Source organism: Balearica regulorum, chromosome 16 (assembly GCF_011004875.1).
Source record: "Balearica regulorum gibbericeps isolate bBalReg1 chromosome 16, bBalReg1.pri, whole genome shotgun sequence".
In the NCBI taxonomy this organism is placed as follows: Eukaryota; Metazoa; Chordata; class Aves; order Gruiformes; family Gruidae; genus Balearica; species Balearica regulorum.
This window is the reverse complement of record NC_046199.1, coordinates 176,949-197,652: the sequence shown is the minus strand read 5'-3', so window position 1 is coordinate 197,652 and position 20,704 is coordinate 176,949. Positions and strand designations below refer to the sequence as shown.

At 47.4% G+C, this 20,704-nt stretch overlaps 2 protein-coding genes across 2 annotated transcripts; one reads left to right on the top strand and one right to left on the bottom strand.

Moving 5' to 3' along the window:
* Window positions 1-938: 938 nt before the first annotated feature.
* On the bottom strand, window positions 939-3,728 carry ROMO1 (reactive oxygen species modulator 1). The gene is made up of 3 exons (XM_075769139.1): window positions 3,588-3,728; window positions 2,913-3,043; window positions 939-1,265 (listed from the first exon to the last, which is right to left on the bottom strand). Exons 2-3 carry the CDS (start codon window positions 3,041-3,043, stop codon window positions 1,157-1,159), a joined length of 240 nt encoding a protein of 79 aa, XP_075625254.1. The 5' UTR covers window positions 3,588-3,728; the 3' UTR covers window positions 939-1,156.
* NFS1 (NFS1 cysteine desulfurase) lies at window positions 3,658-18,652 on the top strand. Its single transcript, XM_075769138.1, has 13 exons — window positions 3,658-3,785; window positions 3,924-3,991; window positions 4,719-4,835; window positions 5,432-5,515; window positions 6,183-6,335; window positions 7,340-7,433; window positions 9,366-9,500; window positions 10,940-11,097; window positions 14,100-14,205; window positions 14,389-14,470; window positions 15,922-16,005; window positions 16,129-16,218; window positions 16,854-18,652. Exons 1-13 carry the CDS (start codon window positions 3,689-3,691, stop codon window positions 16,915-16,917), a joined length of 1,332 nt encoding a protein of 443 aa, XP_075625253.1. The 5' UTR covers window positions 3,658-3,688; the 3' UTR covers window positions 16,918-18,652.
* The last annotated feature ends 2,052 nt before the right edge of the window (window positions 18,653-20,704 follow it).

Sequence of the window (20,704 nt, the reverse complement as noted above, 5' to 3'; positions counted from 1 at the left end):
TGGGTGTTTCTTCCTCAAACACTGGGGAACCACCACTTGTACTAGGCAAGGGCTGTATAGTGGGTGCTGCTAACCTGTCCTCTAATGTCCTCCAAGGAGGAGCAAAGATAAACCTTGTTTCAAAAAGCAAATAACAGCAGATTGCAGCACTAAATGAACATTTTGTAGTTGAGCTGTGGGCAGTGCCACAGGCTGGTGCATGGCAGGGAGCAATCCCGTTCTCTGCCTTGCAGCCCTGTGAGGTGGGCTGCAGGGAAGATGCTGTTCTGGGTAATAGGTTGCTGCAGGTGAAGCCCCTTTCCCTGCTGGGGGGATGAAAACAGCCACTGTGAGTTCCCATTGCTGGAGGCAGCTGTGACCGCGGCTTCTGTCCTTCCTGCTCAGTGGGGCTGTGAGCAGCATGTGCTGCACTGAGGTGCCAGACTGTGCCAGTAACACAGCATTGCTGGTGCCAGGGGAGAGCTTCAGGACGGGTGTCACTCAAGGCCTGTGAGGAGGTGTCCAAGTCACCCCAAAATACCTGTAGCTGTCATGTGACAGGTGCAGTTTTCCATTTTGCAGCAATTCAAGGATTTTCAGCTCTATTCGCTTGGTTGTACGTGTTCTGTGCTGCCCCCTGACCGCCCCCCCCCCCCGCACCCCTGTGCTGCCAGGCTGGCTGGGGGGTGCCTGAGCTGCTGCAGTCCATCCCTGGCCGCAGAAGGACCTGTCCAAGTCCTCCAGGACCCCTCGCTTGCCCCACGTAACCTGGAACTTGGGAACGGGGCCAGCTGCCACCCACCTGTGTTTGCAAGAGGAAAGAAACCTAGTAGTTGATCTGAATTAGCCACAGAGTAACTCCACATCCACTCCGCAGGAATGCAACAGAGCAGCTCCGCATCAATGCATCGGGAAGGCAAGCTGCCCAAGCACCAAGGGGAGAAATGTGAGCGTTGCACTTAGGCCTGTGAAATAGGAACTTTAATGTAGTACAAAGGATTATTAATTCTCATTGTCACAGGAGGAAAGTAGAAATTTGGTAAAAAGCATGTTTACAATCAGCAGCGTGAGGAGGATGTGCTTCACCATTTCATGAAGAGCTCTCACTTCCAGGTATCTAAAGATTTTATTAGGTACAGAGGAGGGGTGGCTGGACGGGGGCGCTCCAAGCTCCACGTTAGCAGCGGATTCCCATCCCGATTGCCATGAATGTCCCAAACGTCCCACCACTTTGCATCATTGTTTTGCCAACTCCTCCCATCAGCTCTCGTCCTCTCATGCCAATCCTGAGATAAAGAAAAACACAAGAATTATATAAAGGCTGAAGCCTGACAGGTAGCAGACACGCAGCAGAAAACATCTGATGCCACCGGCCGATGGTTGCCTGAGCACCACAATCCAACGCCACCTCTTCGGCCTAAGTTCAACTGACACCGCCTGTCTCCGAAGGAGACTGGCCATGGTGCCCCATGCCTGAGCTACTGCAAACAGGAATGGAGCTGTTCCCTCTGGGGCGCTGACCAACCCTTGCCAGTGGCCCACGTGTATTCCCTCCTGCAGCGGTACCAGCTGTCACTGTACCCTCCTGCTGCGCCACCAGCAGGAACAGCTTTACCTGCTAGTGCCCCAAATACCCTTAATTTGGGGGGAAAAAAATTACGTGCTGTCCAAGTATTTGACTTGCCAGAGAATAAAAAGGGTCTGAACTGTTGTATTACTGTCTCGTCTGGCTGCAGTTGCAGTATTTTTCATACCACCAACTTAAAACCATGTTGTAAACTAATGTCCTATTTACCACTGCCAATATATTTTTAATATGAGAGAAATGTGAAAGGCCAGAAGTGTCTGGAGACATTTCTGTTCCCCAGTTCCCGTCTACCTGAGGTCAGACCAAAGCAAAAAGAAACATTCCTTCTCAGGAAGCTCTCGCAATATTTGGCTTTTGAGCATTGTGGTGACTGTAGAGTCTGGGGAATTTCATGCACTTGATTTTTAAAACATGGAGATTTTCCCTTAAAAATGGTACAGCAGAAGTAACGTAGCTGTGTTGTTCAGGTACGACAGAACCACTGTCACTGCTGCTTCTAAATACCCTAAGTCTATTTTCTGCTAGCACTGTACCACTTACGGATACTCTCCAGGATCTGAGAGAGATCAGGAAACATCTTAAACTCTGCCAGATCACACTTAGTGCCTTTCTGGCTCAATACCAAATCATTGCCCGTGTTTAATCACAGATTAAAAAAAAACTCAAGCAGAAAGAGTTCTGCAAAACATGACACAGCTTATATCAGTAATTCCTTTTCATGGATAATGTGTGCCAAAGCCAGTCCGTGAGCAGCACAAGCACTACCTTGGAGCAGTGAGTGCTGTTTGCTTCTGTGCCGGTGAAGGCAGAATATTGTCCCTCTGATTCACAGTGGGGTTGTTCCAGTGCCAGCCACAGCTCTGCCTGTGCTCCTGTGATTAGGACTCGGGGTCAGCACGGTAATTGCCTCCGTGCAGGGGGATAGGACACCCAAAGCAACCATGACATGGATATCTGAGAGCTTGCAGAGCACCCAGGCAGCTTTAGAGCGAGGAGAGGGCTGCACCTGGGTCTGCACAGACAGTTCATCCAGCTCCTCCTGCAGCTGATCGCCACGGCCTCAGCTTCCCAATGCAACTGCCCGCACGGTGGGAAAAGGTCTGTGAAACTGTGACCTCCTCGCACGCAACTGACCCAAAGACGATGCCCCACCATTGCCAGAGCTCCCCACCGGAGGCCGGGCTGACAGCAGGCGCTCGAACTGCCACTGGCAAAGTTTCACTGGCGTGAGGACGCAGCACCAGACCCCCCATGTCCCTCCCCCACCTCCCCCAGTCCCGAGCGGGAGCAGTTCTCTCTATCGCTCTGTCACGACCTGTCCACGGGAGCCCTTTCCTCGGCGTACCTGAGGCAGGAAAACGTGCCGAACAGCGCTCCCGCTGCCATGCCCACTGCAAAGCCCATCATGAAACCCATCTTTACTCTGTCAAAGCAGCTGGGCTGCGATTGCCCGTACGGGCCCACGGTCACAGGCATCTAGGAAAGAAAGCACAAAAACCCGCGTGGATTTACCGCTTGGTCTGACACGCTTCGATAACCACAGGGGGCTGGGGAGCAGCCCCGCACGTTTCGGAGCCTCTCGCGAGCGCCGTGCCGAGGCTCTGAGGGCTGCCAGCCGCGTCTCCTCTCCTGTCAAGGCGGAGAGGACAGGGAGGGAACGCCAGGGTCTTGACGACGGCCCCGTTTCGTCCTCAGCTCCCACGGAGCGGCACGGCGCCGCCTCGCCAGGCCTCCGCCGCCGGGCCCGTCCTCCCGGGCCGCTCCCCGGCCTCGGGCGCACAGCAGCGGGGGCAGCGGTCCCGCCCTTCCGCAGCCCAAGGCCAAGGCCGGGGGGGCGGGGGCTCCACTGCGAGGGGCCGCCTCGGCCTGCCGCCTCCCGCTCGGCGCACCGGGGCCCTCAGCGCCCGCTCCGCCTGCGCGGGTGCTTCGGCCGCGCCCCGCCCGTCCCCCGGGCGACCCGGGCCCCCGCCGCAGCCCGCGGGCCCGCCGGCAGGGTGCAGCCCGCCGCCCCCGCCCGTACCTCGCTTCCCCCTCCGCGGCTGCCCGCTCCGGCCTCCGCTTCCGGCGCGCGCCGGGACGTCACCGGAAGGGGCGGGCAGCGCCCCGCTCAGCACGGCGGCCATGCTGCTGTGGCGGCGCCTGGCGGTCCTGAGGGCGGGCCCCGGCCCCCGGCGGCTCTCGGCGGCGGGGCCGGCACCGGGACCGGCACCGGCACCGGGTAAGGCTGCGCTGGGTTAGAGCCGCGGCCCGGGCGTGGGGCGGCGGCGGGGCCCGAGGCGCGGGCGGGACCGGCCGGCCGAGCGCGCTCCCGCCGCTCCCGCCGCCACCTGACGGCGTCTCGTCCTCCCTCCCGCAGGGCGAAGCGGCGATGGAGGCGGCGCCCTGCGGCCGCTCTACATGGACGTCCAGGCCACCACCCCGCTGGTAAGGGCCGGGCCTCGCGGGGCTGCGGGCCGTCCCGCCTCTCGCCTTCCCGGGTGCAGGTCGGGCCCCCCGGCTGCCCGAGCTCCCGCAGCCGCCGCCTCGCCCCCCGAGTCCGCGGGTTTGTCCCCGAAGAAGAGGGAGTGCGGCGGGAAGGGGAAGAAATACGTTTTGTTTCTGTTCTCTTTTTCCTGGGGCGCTCGAGTGTTTCCCGAGTTCGGGCTCTCCCTGCGCTCCCGGCGAGGGCTGTGGGTAAAGCAGCGTCATGTAACGTTGGCTCTGACGACAGACGCGTTTATCGGGCACAGGGGCGGTCTAGGTCACTCTCTGACGCCGCCGGACTGGGGTGTGCAGCAGCCCGATGCCCCAGGGCCGGAGCAGACACCGACCTGTGCGGGGACAGGCACTGCTTTGAGGACAGCAATAGATTAATTTAACCCAAATACCTGCCTGCATCGTTTTCCCTGATTTTTTTAAGACCCTATATTTCTTCTGCTCAGAAAATCCCGTTCTTCAGCGACGGTCTCGGTGCAGACCCAGGTTATGCACGGGGGCGCGAAACAGGGGCCGTGTGGTGTGTAACACGCAGTAACCGCAAGTTCTCGGGGTCTGCGCTGAGCTACACCTGGACGCTGCAGCAGAAGCGCTGCCGCTCCTGGTGTGCGTGTGCGGAGGGGATGGGGACGCTTTTCCGTCTCCGTGTCTGAGGCTGGTGGTTTGTGTCCCGCAGGATCCCAGAGTCCTGGACAGCATGCTCCCGTACCTGACGGCGTACTACGGCAACCCCCACTCCAGGACCCACGCCTACGGCTGGGAGAGTGAGGCCGCCATGGAGAAGGCGAGGCGGGTGAGTCTTCGGCTCTGCGCAGCGGCTTTCCTGCTGGCGAGGAAATTCAGTGTCAAAAGAAAATCAAAAGCGGCAATAAAACTGTCATAGCGAGTTCTCAGTGGGTTGGATTTAGCAACTTCCTCTTTGCTTAGCTGTGCTTAGGCAGATTTATTGCAAGAAAAATTAGTGAGAGCAACTGAAACAGCAGAAACCAAAACTTTGGGCAAAGGTGCCTTGGGATTTTTGGTTTCCTAAGGTCCCAAGCGTGCTGCTGCAGTAATTGGGCTAACTTCATATTTTATCATTCTCCTAATCTTAGGTGTGGGTCCTTGTCTTTTTTTCTTGGAGGTGGTACGTCCTGGGGTTTTGTCTACTTTTGTGTTCTTTTATGCCAGACTAATGCTACATACCACTACTGCCTATCAATGCCGTATATATTTTGTATTAATGCAGATATTTACGCTGTTGTACTTGTAGCGCAGTTTTGTCAGGTGCTAGCTGTGATCCTTTCAAGGCTCAAGGGGGTATTCTTGAAAATGTTTTCAGTGGGTTTTCTGGGGTGAATTAATTGTATTTTATCTTAATGAATCAAATTTATATTTCTTTTTAAACAGCAAGTTGCAGATTTAATAGGAGCTGATTCAAGGGAAATTATATTTACCAGTGGAGCAACAGAATCAAATAATATGGCAATTAAGGTAAAAGGTTTATACTGATAGTTATTTATTATGGTAAAATTACACTCTTAAGAACTGTATGCACCTTTCAACAGTTTAGATGTTAATATGTTGGCCTAGTTAGCAAAAATTTATGTTCCTGGATTTACTCCTTGTGGTATTCTCCATCCATGGAGGAAATAATGAGATGTTTTGGTGCCCAGGACGTGGTTTTGAGGACAGAGTACAGTGCTCAATGTTTATCTTACATGCACCAAATGCAATCCTTCTGTTTACGTAATTAAAATATTTATCATGAAATATAGTGGAGATCCTGATTATTTTTTCTGACTGAGAGTAGGTAGTGTTTCAACCTTTAGTATGTGGCTGTTCAGACTTCTCAGTGTATATGACTCCATTGCAAATGTTTTTGGAAATGCATTTCTGTTAATAGTGTCTAGAACTTACTTCACTTAACATTTTCACAGGCTTTTTGAAAAGTGAGATGCTTTGAAAAATGTTGATGGGAACATGTAGCATGAATTACATGTCATACCTTTTAGATTCATGACTTTGGGGCAAACAGGGAAGATCCAAATGGATTTTATCTCAATAGTAATTTCTTGTTTCTGATCATTTTGCGTAAAGCTTGCTTGCTTCAGCACATTGCCTAATGGCAAATTTCTTGTTCATGGATTGTGCCTGACAGGGTGTTGCAAGGTTCTATAAATCCAGAAAAAAACATATCATTACTACGCAAACAGAGCACAAGTGCGTGTTGGATTCTTGCCGTTCCTTGGAGACAGAAGGTTTTCGGGTCACGTATCTACCTGTTAAAAAAAATGGGCTCATAGACTTGAAGGTAGGTTGTTGACTGACAGAAAGTAGGTGAAAATAGAAAAGGTTTTTGCTTCAAATTGATGCTCTTAGTGATAAAGAGGAAAGGATGATAAACATCACAAAGTAGAATGAGAGTCGCAGTCAAATCTCCGTCATGGTTGGAGAAGAATTTTTTCTGTTCTGTCTGGTGCTCTAGACTTTTTCTCAACCAAAACATCCATCTCTTGTCCCATTGTTCACCTGCTGTCATTTGTACCCGCACAGGTGGAGCTGTTGCATATCCGATAGGGAGCCCAGTACATGACTGGGGTGGAGCTGTCTTTGATACAGGAGTTAGTGGTGAAATTTCATGACCTGAGCTACTCAAGGCATCAGACACAGAGCGATTACAATACTCCTTTCTGATTGCTCTCCATGAACTGGCCGCAGTCCTAGGATTTAGGAGTTGTATTTGATTATTTCATTGTTTATGTCCTGTAATACAGCACAGCGTCAGTTTTATCTCTAGCCCTGTCATCTGGCTTGGAGAGATGCTGTGTGTATGTGGCGGGGTAGAGGGATCGGTCCTGCAAGAAGTGTCAGTCGCATTGTCTAACTGGCAGACGCCCTCTTTGCATGACGCTCTCTTGTATATAGTGCAGCTCCTTTATAGCCAACCTCGCTTTGTCCAGATGTGGTTAAGCTGTTTTGTGGGTGGTTAATTCATTAAAGAAAATGGTTCAGAAGAATGTATGAATGTAGCAAAAACCTGTTCTGACTTGATTTAATCAAGTCAGGTGGCACGGTGCTTACTGGGGTTAGATCACAGAAATGCAGTTGATAACGTTCGTCTTCCTATGGGAATTCAGTGTTCATGTAGATTAGTGCTTTAGTGCTCTCCCTGGGACTGTTTGTCAGAACCCAAGGGGTTTGTCAGTAACACGCTAGTCAGGGGGTTGGTGGTTAAGATTTGCTAGCAAATTGAAGGTGTGCACAGCAATTTTGCTTCTGCTGTCAGTCACAATGTCTGTTTGAATATTTCTCCAGGAGCTGGAGGCTGCGTTCCAGCCAGATACGGGTTTGGTGTCTGTAATGACTGTGAATAATGAAATAGGAGTAAAGCAGCCAATTCATGACATTGGTAAGTATGCCATGGCTTCCAAAGGCCAGCTAACCTCACTTCTGCTTCATTTTATTTAATATTTTCATAGCTCACTGCTACTGATGCAAAAAATTAGGTGTAGTATAGTTAAGGAATAACTAGTAGTGCTGTCCCAAATAAAAACTTATTTTAAAAGGGAAATTTGGATGAAATTCGGTACTTTTACAGTGAGTATTGCAGCAATTATAGTCTTGTAGTACAGATCAGCTTGCAGTGTTTCTAGTTTCATTCTGAATTTGTGATGGATGAAAAAATTGCACAGAATAACTGGCCAAATTGAATTTACCTACTATAAAGGTTTATTGAGCGCTTTTAGTGTTTGAGAAATGTGCAGAATTTGGGGCGACAGGGGATGGTGAGCACTCACCCCTTCCCCCCAGAATTGCCATATACTGTTGTGAACAATTGGTTTGGAGGCCAAACGGCTGCTGAGGAGCCCGGTTTCTGGAAGAGGAGGCAGGGAGAGGGTGAGCCAGGCTCTGAGCAGGCAGGTGGAGGGACAGGACCTGAAGGCAAGTGAAGGGAGAACGGGTGGCCCATGCATGCAGCTCCCTGGATCCCGTGGGGATTCCCAGATAATGTTTCCCATGACGGTGACAAAATATGCTCCCCCTGCCCCCTTCATATTCAAGATGTCCTTTTGTAAGATGTTTGAGTTTTTAGACAGTTTTTAGGGTTTGGCCTCTGCCCTGGAGTTTATACTGCATGGTTCCGGAGGGTATTGCTTTCCCAGGCTGTGGCAGACATCTTACTCTGTTGTGCAGCTGATTTTCCTCTTGCTTATCTGCTGCATCTTTTTTTTTTTTTAATTTATGCTGCTCAAAGCAGCATTTTTCCCAAGGCTCTTTGAGGTTAGATTTCTTCATTGACAAGTAATTGACCATCAGTGAGTCGCTTATAGGCCTGAGGACTCCTATTTTCCTCCTGTGCTTACATTGTCAAGGCTGTTAGTGTTGTCCCACACTTAAATGCCACAGATAGCTGGTGCCAAGCTCTGGTTTGCACAGTAAATTCTCGCTACAGCCCGCTGACAGGTCTAATCGGCCTTGCAGGGTTAACCTGAGCTGCTGGTAGCGTGAGGCCTGTGGCCCAATACTGGCAGTAGCGATGCCATTCTTGGGAGGACAGCTGCTGTGGAAAATAAGGCTGAACTTGTCGTGCAAAGGATGCAACTGTGCTAGGTACGGATCCTGTGGAAGAGGAGTTGTGAGATTTTTTGATGACAAAAATAAATGATATTTAAGTTCACTGCCCGTGAACATCACCTTATTTTGTTCCGTAGTGTATTTTAGCTCTGGATGCAAAAACATTGATTACAGGCTTGAGAGGCTTGACTTCTGGTGGGAGTAATTGGTGCGTGAGGACTAGCGGCAATTCTGAGAACATTTTTGAAGCCAGGTATTCCAAAACTTGGAAAATAGAGGAGATGGCATAAAAATACTTGGCAAGTATAAACTTAAAAGTAAGGCTGGCTTGTACTGGACTGGTGTTGAGAAGAAAAAGAATCAAGAAAAAAGATTTTACTTTTGCCCAGCTGTGGAGTCATCTCTGTGGGGAGACTTGGATGTCCCATGCAGCCATTTGTACTTAAATTTGGTAGGTGTGAGTTTGGGAACAATCTCACTTCTTAACAACAGATGACTTTTTAACTTCTCAACTGAAGAAATTCGCTGTAGCCTTACCTACTGACCTGCTAAACCTGTGTCCAGCTCGGCATCAGCTAGAACAGCTCCTGCACAGTTTTAGATACTTCACTGTAAAAGAAACACAACAGCACCCACTTCTTCCTTTGTCATCTCAGAACTGGTCCCTGCTATAAACTGACGCTTTGGATTCATTGTGGAATCATTGGAATCATAACGAAAGGATGAGATAATGTGGGGTTTTTTTAATTTTGTGGTTTTATTACAGGTGAGATCTGCCGTGCACGTAAGGTTTTCTTCCACACAGATGCTGCACAAGCAATTGGTAAAATCCCTGTGGATGTCAACGACATGAAAATTGATCTAATGAGCATCAGTGGCCATAAAATTTATGGCCCCAAAGGTACTTACTGAAGTGTTTTTGTAGAGAACTGTTGTTTCCATGCCTACCTTAAGGTAACTACACAAGGTATGAAGTCACACCTGCCTGTCATAGTAACTGTTACTTGAGCTGTAGAAAACTGTTCTAAGACTGGTGTGGGAATGACTTTGGAGTGGTTCGGACACTGCTGCCAGGCTTAGAGCTGCGGTAAGTGGATCTTCATTGCTGATGGGTTGCGAGGTGTCTTCACTGAAGGAAGAAACAGTGTCTTATGATGGTGGCAGCATTAGGAGAGTGGCTTTTCAGAAGTCATCTGCTTGGTGGGAAGCAGCACTGATGCTGAAATGGTTGAAATGGAATCACTGGGTTACAGGGCAAAGTTTAGACCCAACTGTAACTTGCAATGAGGAGATAAAAGAGATAACTGGAAAGGTTAAATTCTTAGTGATTTTGGTTGTCATCTTTTTCCAATGGCTTCTTCCCCTCAACCCCATTTGTGCATCTTCTTTGCAAAATGGAGTTTAAATTCTGGCTGTGGATTTTCTAGTTGACTCCCAAATAGTAAAAGTTCAGCTATTATCACTGTCACAGTCTATTTAGTTTGTAACACTGAATGTAGAAAGACAGAAGTCAAGTTTGCTGTATTCTATGTGCTACTCAGAAACAAAAGGCAAAATTATTATTTTTTTCAACATGTCATCTTTTTCTGTACGGGCTCTCCTGAGAGCTGAAGATGTATCTTTGGATGAGGACTAAGATTTCAACCAATAACTTTGGGCAGGTGACAGACATAAATTTTCACAACTTAACGATGGCCAGAAGTTGTGACCGCAGCCATTGTTCCTGTGGTGACAATCACTCGTTAGGTATGCCAAGGCACACGAAGACATGGAAATAAAGTTTCTAGGTGAGGAGACTGGAGAGTAATTTGGCTGGCTGTCAAAACTGGCTCATCTAATCTGCTCATTGGAAATTGGTGCCACTGATGAGTGTCCCTAATGAGAAGAAAGGGAGAGGACTCCTGGGACTGGTGCTGGCCTGGTAATCCAGGGCAAGGAGTTCTTCTGGAGCTTTCAGTTGGAAGTCAGTAAGGGAACATCAGTGAATGAAATATCTGCACATAAAAACTTCAGTGAAAAGGGCTGAACTTCAGCTGTGCACAGGAATTGTGAGAAGGAAGGGAAGGACTGAGTCAGTGTGCTGAAGCACACTGGGAGAAACTGAGCTTCTCCCATGGCTGAAGCTCTGGGAGCCTGACTGAAGAGGAACGTGAACAGTGGGAGCAGACACCATTTCCTAGAGAATATTGTGCTTCTGTAGGTGTTCACTACGTTTTTCTCCAGTGAGGTGTCCAAATATGTGTTTGCTGTGGAAATAAGGAATGTTTCTAAACCTTTGAGTCCCTTTTCATAATTTCAGAACTATGGGTGTATACTAAAGCAGCTTTCCTTGGTTTCCAGGGGTTGGTGCCATCTATGTTCGCCGTCGGCCGCGTGTCAGGCTGGAACCCCTGCAAAGTGGGGGAGGCCAGGAGAGAGGACTGCGGTCCGGGACTGTGCCCACTCCTTTAGCAGTGGGCCTGGGGGCAGCGTGTGAAGTGGCACAGCAAGAGATGGAGGTATGTGGGTGAAGGGATTTGTAAGACTTCCTAGTCCACTATTATACCTATTAAATGTATATAAGTTCAAGTTTACTGCAGCTTTGCAGCTAAGTTATTTTTTTTTTCCTAGCTTGGACAGTAAAGTTTATTTGCTGGGTCTGGTATCTAAACCTCTGTGTGCTGCTACATCTGTTTGGGGGCATCGGTGCATTCCTTACAGCTGGAATGTAAATATCCTTTAATATAGTGCCAACAGGATGCATAAGCCAGGTATCTGTACACAACGGATCTGGCTTCCTCCTGGGAGATGGGCAGAGATCTGCCCTCTGAGCTGGGCGGTTATGGAAGAGGCTGGAGAGCCTGCGGAGCCTGAATTCTGCACGAGCCTCAGGTCGGGATTCTCTTCCTTCCCTGGTAGAGTTTTGGTGTTTCTACACCAAGTAATATTTGAGGTAGCCTTGTTTTCTTCTGAAGCTTTTTCAAGTGTGTAAACAAGCATGAATTGCATGTGCACGTCTGACTGTTTCTGTGCACCAGAGCTGATACCACACCTTACTGCTTTTTTAGTATAAGTGACCTCATTTTTTTAGTCTAGAATGGGATGCTGCACATGGGCAGTTCTCATTGCCTACGTTACGTGTTGTAAAAGCTGAGTTCGCAGTAATTTGCGAGTCCACGTCTTTATGTAGCACAGTTTGAGTGCTCCTAGGAAATGAGAGGCACTTACTGTAATAGATGCCCTTTCTTGTGTTGCAAAGTGTGTCATCTTAAGCATTACTTAACTTTAAACACAGAGTTCAGTGCTTTTATTGGCAGCTTGTATGTATAGGTATTTTTGAATGGTTTGGAATATTTTTGAAGACTGAGCTAGCTAGGACCAAGCTGGTAATTCTCTTTTAAAACAGTCTCTAGAGTAGGCAAAGTTTGACAGTTTCTTTTTAAGTTTCTGTGGTGGGTTGACCCTGGCTGAGGGCCAGGTGCCCACCAGAGCCGCTCTATCACTCCCCTCTTTCATTAGACAGGGGAGAAAAGGTACAATGAAAAAAAAACTTACGGGTCGAGATAAGGACAGGGAGAGATCATTCTCTAATTATCATCATGAGCAAAACAGACCGAACTTAGAGAGGGAATTCATCTTATTTATTACTAAGCAAAACAGAGTAGAGGAATGAGAAATAAAACCAAATCTTAAAACACCTCCCCCCACCCCTCCCATCTTCCCGGGCTCAACTTCACTCCCGGCTTCAACCTCCGCCCCCCTCAGCGGCACGGGGGGACGGGGAGTGGGGGTTACGGTCAGTTCATCACACGGTGTTTCTGCCGCTTCTTCATCCTCAGGGGGAGGACTCCTCTCATCATTCCCCTGCTCCAGCATGGAGTCCCTCTCACGGGAGACAGTCCTTCACGGCCTTCTCCAACATGAGTCTCCTCCACGGGGTGCAGACCTTCAGGAGCAAACTGCTCCAGCGTGGGTCCCCCACGGGGTCACAAGTCCTGCCAGCAAACCTGCTCTGGCGTGGGCTCCTCTCTCCACAGATCCACAGGTCCTGCCAGGAGCTTGCTCCAGCGTGGGCTTCCCACGGGGCCACAGCCTCCTTCAGGTGCCTCCACCTGCTCCGGTGCGGGGTCCTCCACAGGCTGCAGGTGGAATCTCTACACCCCCTCATCCTCCCTCCATGGGCTGCAGGGGGACAGCCTGCTTCACCATGGTCTTCACCACGGGCTGCAGGGGGATCTTGCTGCGGCGCCTGGAGCACCTCCTGCCCCTCCTTCTGCACTGACCTTGGTGTCTGCAGATGTTCTTACATCTTCTCACTCCTCTCTCTGGCTGCAAAAGCGCTCTCTAACTGTTTTTCTCTTTCTTAATTATGTTATCCCAGAGGCGCTGATTGGCTTGGCCTTGGCCAGCGGCGGGTCCGTCTTGGAGCCGGCTGGCACTGGCTCTGTCAGACACAGGGGAAGCTTCTAGCAGCTTCTCACAGAAGCCACCCCTGTAGCCCCCCCGCTACCAAAACCTTGCCACGCAAAACCAACACAGTTTCAGATGTATTCTGTCTCTAGCCTACCAGCACATGGCTGGTAATATAAAGCACTTTGAATGACACCAAGCTGTGTCATGCAGTTGACACGCTGCAGGGAAGGGATGCTGTCCAGAGGGACCTGCACAGGCTCGAGAGGTGGGCCTGTGCGAACCGCGTGAAGTTCAACAAGGCCAAGTGCAAGGACTTGCATGTGAGTCGGGGCAATCCCAAGCACACCTACAGGCTGGGTGGAGAATGGATTGAGAGCAGCCCTGAGGAGAAGGACTTGGGGGTGTTGGGGGATGAGAAGCTCAACATGACCCAGCAGTGTGCGCTGGCAGCCCAGAAAGCCACCCGTGTCCTGGGCTGCGTGTCCAGCAGTGTGGTCAAGGGAGGGGATTCTCCCCTTCTGCTCTGCTCTGGTGAGACCCCCCCTGCAGTGCTGCGTCCAGCTCGGGGGTCCCCAGGACAAGAAGGACATGGAGCTGTTGGAGCGAATCCAGAGGAGGCCACGGAGATGATCCGAGGGCTGGAGCACCTCTGCCATGGAGACAGGCTGAGAGAGTTGGGGTTGTTCAGCCTGGAGAAGAGAAGGCTGCGGGGAGACCTTAGAGCCCCTTCCAGTCCCTGCAGGGGCTCCAGGAAAGCTGGAGAGGGGCTGGTGCCAAGGGCAGGGAGTGACAGGCCAAGGGGAATGGCCTGAAGCTGCAGGAGGGGAGATGGAGATGGGATGTGAGGCAGAAATCCTTCCCTGTGAGGGTGCTGAGGCCCTGGCACAGGTTGCCCAGAGAAGCTGTGGCTGCCCCTGGCTCCCTGGCAGTGTTCAAGGCCAGGTTGGATGGGGCTTTGGGCAACCTGGGCTAGTGGAGGGTGTCCCTGCCCATGGCAGGGGTTGGGACTGGATGGGCTTTGAGGTCCCTTCCAACCCAAACCAGTCTGGGATTCTATGAAACTGAATGCTGCTTATTATTTTGGTCTCTTTTCTGGTTTCTTTGCTAGTATGACCATAAGCGAATCTCACAACTGGCAGAGCGACTGGTTACAAAAATAATGAGTGAAATTCCTGATGTGGTTATGAATGGAGATAGAGAGCATCGCTACCCAGGTAACATCCGCAAAATCCTGAGCCCATTAGACTCTTGCTCTTCAGTGTTAATGGCCGCAACTGAATAACGCACCTTAGCTACGCATTGTACAAGTGCTGCATACCTTGGGGTAGGATTTGTGCTAGATTTCAGTTGATGGAAGTGTTTTTTTTTTTTTTTTCATTTCATTTATTTGTGTGTAGGATGCATCAACTTATCTTTTGCATATGTGGAAGGGGAGAGTCTTCTGATGGCTCTGAAAGATGTGGCTCTGTCATCAGGAAGGTAGGTGGAATGTGTGGGAAGGATAGCGTGTATTTTAGAGAGATAACACCTGCTAATGGAGGTACAAACTAAGGAGGGATCTCCTCTGTGCCTTGTATTTGCATGTTCAGTTAATGAGTCAGCCTGGCATTGATTGCATTCTAAGATGATGTTTCTGTGAAGTGGCACATTTCAAATGAAGATCAAATTTACTTGTCCTGAAAGCAAAACCACACCCCACTTCCCCCCCCCCCCAAAAAAAAAAAACCCAAACCCAACAAACAAACCAAAAACCAAACAACCCATAAACCAAACAAAACTAGAAAAAACAGCCTAGAAATTCCTACCTGTCAGCCTTGCAGACTGGTGACCTGCAATCTGAGTAGCCTTGATGTGTAACTGCCGGTGACACTTCCATTCGAAAGGCTGCCAACGTGTGAGCAGCTTCTGTCCTTCAGCAGGATTTCATGCAAGTGGCAGATAGTAACTAGAATCTAGCGAGGCTGGACAGATATCTGAAATAAATTACCTCATAGTGCCTGTATTTGATGCAAAAGCAGAAAGAAGATTGAATACACTTCTTTGGAGCTCTGTTGACTCTACAGGAGTGACCAGTAATGCTTCTGTTACTAAGAGAAACTTGATGCTTATGATGAAGTTAATGGAGGGTAAGGATGCCTTCCTTCAGTCACCTTTGAGAACAAAGCGGTCAGCATATCTTAATTAGAAATATGTTGGCACTCTGAAGAGGAAGAACGAGTCTCCACACGACTGTCTCTGAAGCCAAAAAAAAAAAAAATCTCTTCTGAGGCTCGGCTTTGTGCACCAGAGAGCTGTAAACAGCTCTGCGGCTTGCGCTGCATGTTGTTGCCTGTAAAAATTGAGTAACAACATGTAACCAGTTTCGCCTACTGCTTCAAGATGGAAGTTCTCTCTACTGATGACTGTAACTAGATGATCTTGCTCTGGATTCCTCTGTGTGCTGTTTTTCATTGATTTGTTCTGCTGCCAAACAGCAGAGTCTTTTTTTATTTTTTAACGTTCCTGTTGGTATGTTACCTTCTCTGGCTAGTTCTGTCTTGGCTCCTTTGTCTCTTTTTGATGGCCTTCACTTCAGCTACCTCTTAGTCTGCATTCCCGCTGCTTCTGTTTGGCATTGAGTTTATTCTTGCAGCATTATCTGTGCGCTCTCTTCTTACCTCATGCTCCTGATTTATTACCCTCATTCCTCTCTAATGCCTGCCCTTTCCGTTCTTTTTCTTCAGCAGCAGAAATACCACTCTTTTTGCTTGTATTCAGTGGTGGTTTCTGAGAGGCTAGGGAACCTGATCAAGGTTGTTGTAAGAGTCGTAGTAATATTAAGAGTCTGTAAGTCACTGTTCTTTGTTGGAGGAGATTAGTGAAGTGTTACTTCAGTGTAGCATCTGCATGTGAACAGAAGTTTGAAATTTGCCTGCCTTCCCTTTCCCCAGTGCTTGCACATCGGCTTCCCTGGAGCCTTCCTATGTTTTGCGGGCAATCGGAACAGACGAAGACTTGGCTCACTCATCTATAAGGTGTGTGGAGTGGTCGTCCCTAATGCCTCAAATACTTCTTTTCTGCTGAAAGTAGGTGGTGGATTTGTTCCATCCCTCTATATGCACATTATTGTAGTCCTTAATGGTTTTCTTTTGGTTTAGGTTTGGCATTGGTCGTTTCACTACAGAAGAAGAGGTGGATTATACAGTGCAGAAGTGCATACAGCATGTTAAAAGGCTGAGGGAAATGAGGTGAGCCATCTTCTTATTGAACGTAAAGACTTCCTAGGTACGATAATAATTTGATCAGTTAGATTTAGTTGAAAGTAATTATTTGCTTCAAAAATCTGGTGGTGTCTCGGTATATAAGCATGCAGTGTTGCCAGAGTGGGTAGTGGGCCTGATCTTAACAGTAGTGGCAAGGAAACAAACCTGGTAACAAACCTTCTCCCCGATCCTGCCTTTGTCAGGGAAGGACTATGAGTATGGCAAGCATGTAGGGCGTTTCTACAGAAAGTAGAAGAAGTTTCTAAGCCAGAGGTGGTGTTACTGAGCTTATGTACTGGTAAGATGGGTTTTGGTGAAACAGAAAGACTCCTGACTCATCTGAACAGTGTCACATGTGAGGTCTCAGTCTGACACGTGTACTTCATGCCCAAAGTGGGAGCAGGAAACGAGGTGGAGCACCTGCCCTCTCACCTCTTGTATTCTGGGCTGATGGCACAGTTGAAGACTGATCGTCTGAAGCTTGCTGACTACCAGAAGGGAAGATAGGTAGATAGGTGTCTCCTAATTTCTTGTGTCGTTGATGACGTTGTCTGTTGTGTTGTTGTTGTTGATGTTGACGTATGCTTTAAATAGCCTTTGTTTTTCTCCTTTCTTTACAGCCCCCTCTGGGAAATGGTGCAGGATGGAATTGACCTCAAAAGCATTAAATGGACTCAGCACTGAGAAAACATTGCTATCCATGGACTAGATATGGATTAAAATGCATTTTCTGTACATTCCTGAACAAATTATGCAGCACTTCTGATTTTTGAGACTTGCAGTTTGACTGGAAAACTAACCTTTCCAATCACAAAGTCTAAGAAGCCAAAAATGAAGCTAGTGTTTGTGCTAGAGAAAAGCAGGATGATGTAACACCCATTGCATTTATATTGACATACAGAATTCTATTTATGCTAAACCATAATTTATTTGGAAATGTATTTTCTAATAAGAAAATGAAATCAGCGTGTTACTCCTGGGCCAGCGGAATCCTGGCAAGAGGTTGTTGCTTCTCAGCATGAAGCATCCCGTGTAGCTGTTCTGTCTGCAGCACAGACCCATTGCCAGGCCTCCCGTTCTTTCTGTTTGGGGTAGGCATCCTGCAGCAGCAGCTGTTTTCGTGCCACTCAAGCACGTTGTACTGTGAGGAATTCTCAGATAGGAAGAAGCTTGGCATTTCTAGAGGAAAAGGATTCCTCAGTGTGGCTATGTGCCTTCACAGTTAAGTTGTATGTGCAGTTAAGAACAATTCTTTTTCTGAAACTGAGTATTTTTGGCTCCTTTTCCTTGTTTTTATCTTTTTTTTGGGTGATGCTTGTACAGACCAATGTGCATTAATCCAAAACATCATTCTGCGTTACAGAGTTTATGATGCAATGATGAAGCACTTTGCTGTCCCCTCTGTTGTGTTTTTTCCATGCAATTTTTTTCTAAGTAAGGAAAGAAAACTTGAATGACTGGGGAGGGGATGGGCAGAATATGTCAGCTTCAGTTGCAGTACCAGCCTAGTAGGGACATGAGCGGTGGTGGTGAGAGCAGGTAAAGTGCAATGTCTTAATGCTGTTTGGGTTTTTTGTTGTTTTGTTTTTTTCCTCCCGTTGTGATGAGTCCTTTACTGTTATTCAGTTTGCCTGTGGCCCATTGGCTTCTGTCGCTTTAGGGAGTCTTGCCCAGTGGAGCCTGGATGTTTTGTTTGGAGGTAAGAACATGTGGCTCTGGCTTTTTCTCTGCATGACAGACTGTACTTCTGTCTGAGTGGAGACCTACATGGGATCCGTTCCCTGCAAACGCAGGGAGAAAGTGTCTGGTAAAGAGGGTTTGAGATTAATTGCTATCAGTGTTTCTCCTTTCTTACTGTTGTTGATCTTTCCGGTAGGAAACTTAACCCTGTGTTACAAAGTGCCTTTGTTTCAGTTGCATAAGCAGACAGCTCTCAAATTAGTTTTGTTGATTGATGGATGCTGTATTAGCTGCTGAATTTAATATACCCTATAGACAGCGTGTCTTCAGGTCCGGATGGTATCTACCTTGAGGATGAACCATGTAATGTAGAAGCTGAAGCTAAGTCCCACAAGGTGGATTGTGTTACAGAAGCTTGTTCTTTTTTTGTTACCAAGGACAGATTTGGTTGTTTGCAATGCAAAGCTAATTCTCCGTTGTCCTATTTGGAATTATTCGCTTTAGCAGTTTTAATATTGTAGGGCTTGCACCTTGTATTTCATCACAACATTTTTAAAACTACCATATGCATAAATAGGTTTTAGAGGTGTTGTATGTACTATGTTTTATCCTTGAGCCATATAGGTTTTCTGGATTAAGCATGTGATAACACTTTCCCAGCATGTTTTAGAAGTATATGTTTATGAAATTGTTCTTTGTGTTTTGTGGATGATAAAAAAAAATTAGATAAAACTTTAAACTTGGCTACTTTCAGTCTTTTTGGATCCATCTTTCTGGCTGAACTATGCAGCACAATCAGTAAGTTGCTAAATTGCAGGCTTTCACTAGAGAGCAGAGAAAGGTGAACTAAGTTTTCTGTGAACACTCTTAGAATCTCATCAAGTCAAAGAACCTCATCAAATGTCATCAAGTCGACATTTGACTTTTGATGGGTCATTCTTCTCAAACTCAGTGCCTGACCTGAGCTAATTTTTTTAAAATAGCTTAAATTGTGATTGTTTTGAGAGAAGGGAGCCACAAATCTTGAAGATTCTGAGCATCTCTTATGTGCTAAGATTTAAAATATAAATACTACGTGTAAAGGGTTGGGCAATTCATTCACACTGTTAACAAACGTTTGTTTGAAAATACATCTAGGAGAAGATGAGGAAAAATGTATAGTGGAGATAACGTTTCCCCATGACAGAAAGAAGTAATGCCAGGGATGAACGCCTAGTTGTAGACCACGGAATGCAGTTAAAGCTTTTTGTGTGGGGAAGTAAATTTCTTTGGGAGGAGAATATTTACAAATAGAACTGCCCATAACTCAGAAGTGAGGGAGCTGTGGGGTTTTGGGGGGGGCTTTTTTGTGATTAATTGGAGCCATCTGCAGGGCATTAAATTCATAATGCAAGGTGAGGATTTAGTGTCACCATTTTGCAAGTGTCATAAAAATTGAAGCATGGTGACAAACAGGTATAAAATAACTTCCAGTAATGCAAGATGGTTAGGTAATGCACCAGGGGAGCAAAAGATCGTTTGTGATGGATTTTAGGGTTTCTAAATGCTGACAGTGCATAGCACCTAACCACAAAAATTATTGAATATTTCTTCAGGAAGGATAATACAGAATTAGCCAGTTACCTGTTCTCCTTGAGGAGACAGAGAGGAAAAGAGTCGGTTAACAGATTTGTTGATGTTACACAGCCAGCCAGCTATAACCTTACTGGGGATTTTTTTAAAATGATAAATTAACATAAACACTATTGCCCCCAACAAAATACTGCCTCTTATCTTGGATCTTCTATCTGCCTGATTGATTGGCTTGCTGTTCTCTGTTTGTCTGGTGTGACGTCAGTCATGGTCCAACTGTTTTCAGTCAAATTGTTTCCACTAACAACATGTATGCCCTGTGCTTTGAAATTAGAGTTTCCCAAAGCTGAGTCCCAAAAAGCTGGCCTAAGAGATCTCTTCTCCACTAAAAACAGTTGATTAAATTTCAGGATGGCAAATAAGGTCCTGCACTGGAAGAAAGAAAATGCCAGTTTTTAACAATGGACAAGCTGAGTGCTGAGGAGGACTGACCACTCTGGCAGCTGATGTTCCCTGTATCTATCTGAAACAGAGTAATAAAAAAAGGGTGGTGCAAAATGCTCTCATAAGAAGAAAAGCTCAAACTAATGAGCAAAGTGGTTTTGTGCTGAGTAGGCATAGTAGAACAAGATGTTTGATTTAGTTTTAAAAAGTAACTCTACAGGATCAATAAGGCATATCATAGCTGACTGACAGATTTTAAGTATAGTTAGGAGTGAGGAGAGTGTTTCTGGGAGGCATCTGTGAGGATTATTTCTGTTGAACATTTTTCTAAATGATCTGGAAACAATTAAGACTTGCAGTTGACACATAGTAATCAAAAAGGAAAATACAAAGTAGTAGGAATCATTTAGTAAACTGGGTTCATTCATCCAAACTACATTCTTGTGCTGATGCAGGAGTTGGATCAGAGGTTGTGTTTGCACACACAAACTCTTGGGTGCTCGAGAAGCAAGGAGCCTGGGATTTTTGGGGTAATGTTTCCAGACTAGTGCTGTAGCAAAGGTGTAATGCAAGGAAGAAGACATTTTTATTTCAGATGTGGAATCAGCAGAATGGATGCTAGTTGTCTCAAGCTTTACTTTAAAATGTCCTGTGTAAATTTTTTGCCCCCTAGTTGTGTACCTAACACCCTACTTCAGTTTTGGTTTAGGTGGAGGAGACAGATAAATTAGCGTGCTCTCAATAGTTTCCTAGTACCTAATAAAGGCAAACTCCA

Excerpts from the sequence above, each read along its gene's own strand:
- ROMO1 (XM_075769139.1), bottom strand. The coding sequence starts at position 3,043 with ATGCCTGTGACCGTGGGCCCGTACGGGCAATCGCAGCCCAGCTGCTTT. Across the intron at positions 1,266-2,912 it reads GGCACGTTTTCCTGCCTCAG|GATTGGCATGAGAGGACGAG; the intron begins GTACGCCGAGGA and ends TCTTTATCTCAG.
- NFS1 (XM_075769138.1), top strand. The coding sequence starts at position 3,689 with ATGCTGCTGTGGCGGCGCCTGGCGGTCCTGAGGGCGGGCCCCGGCCCC. Across the intron at positions 3,992-4,718 it reads TCCAGGCCACCACCCCGCTG|GATCCCAGAGTCCTGGACAG; the intron begins GTAAGGGCCGGG and ends TGTGTCCCGCAG. Across the intron at positions 14,471-15,921 it reads GTGGCTCTGTCATCAGGAAG|TGCTTGCACATCGGCTTCCC; the intron begins GTAGGTGGAATG and ends CCCTTTCCCCAG.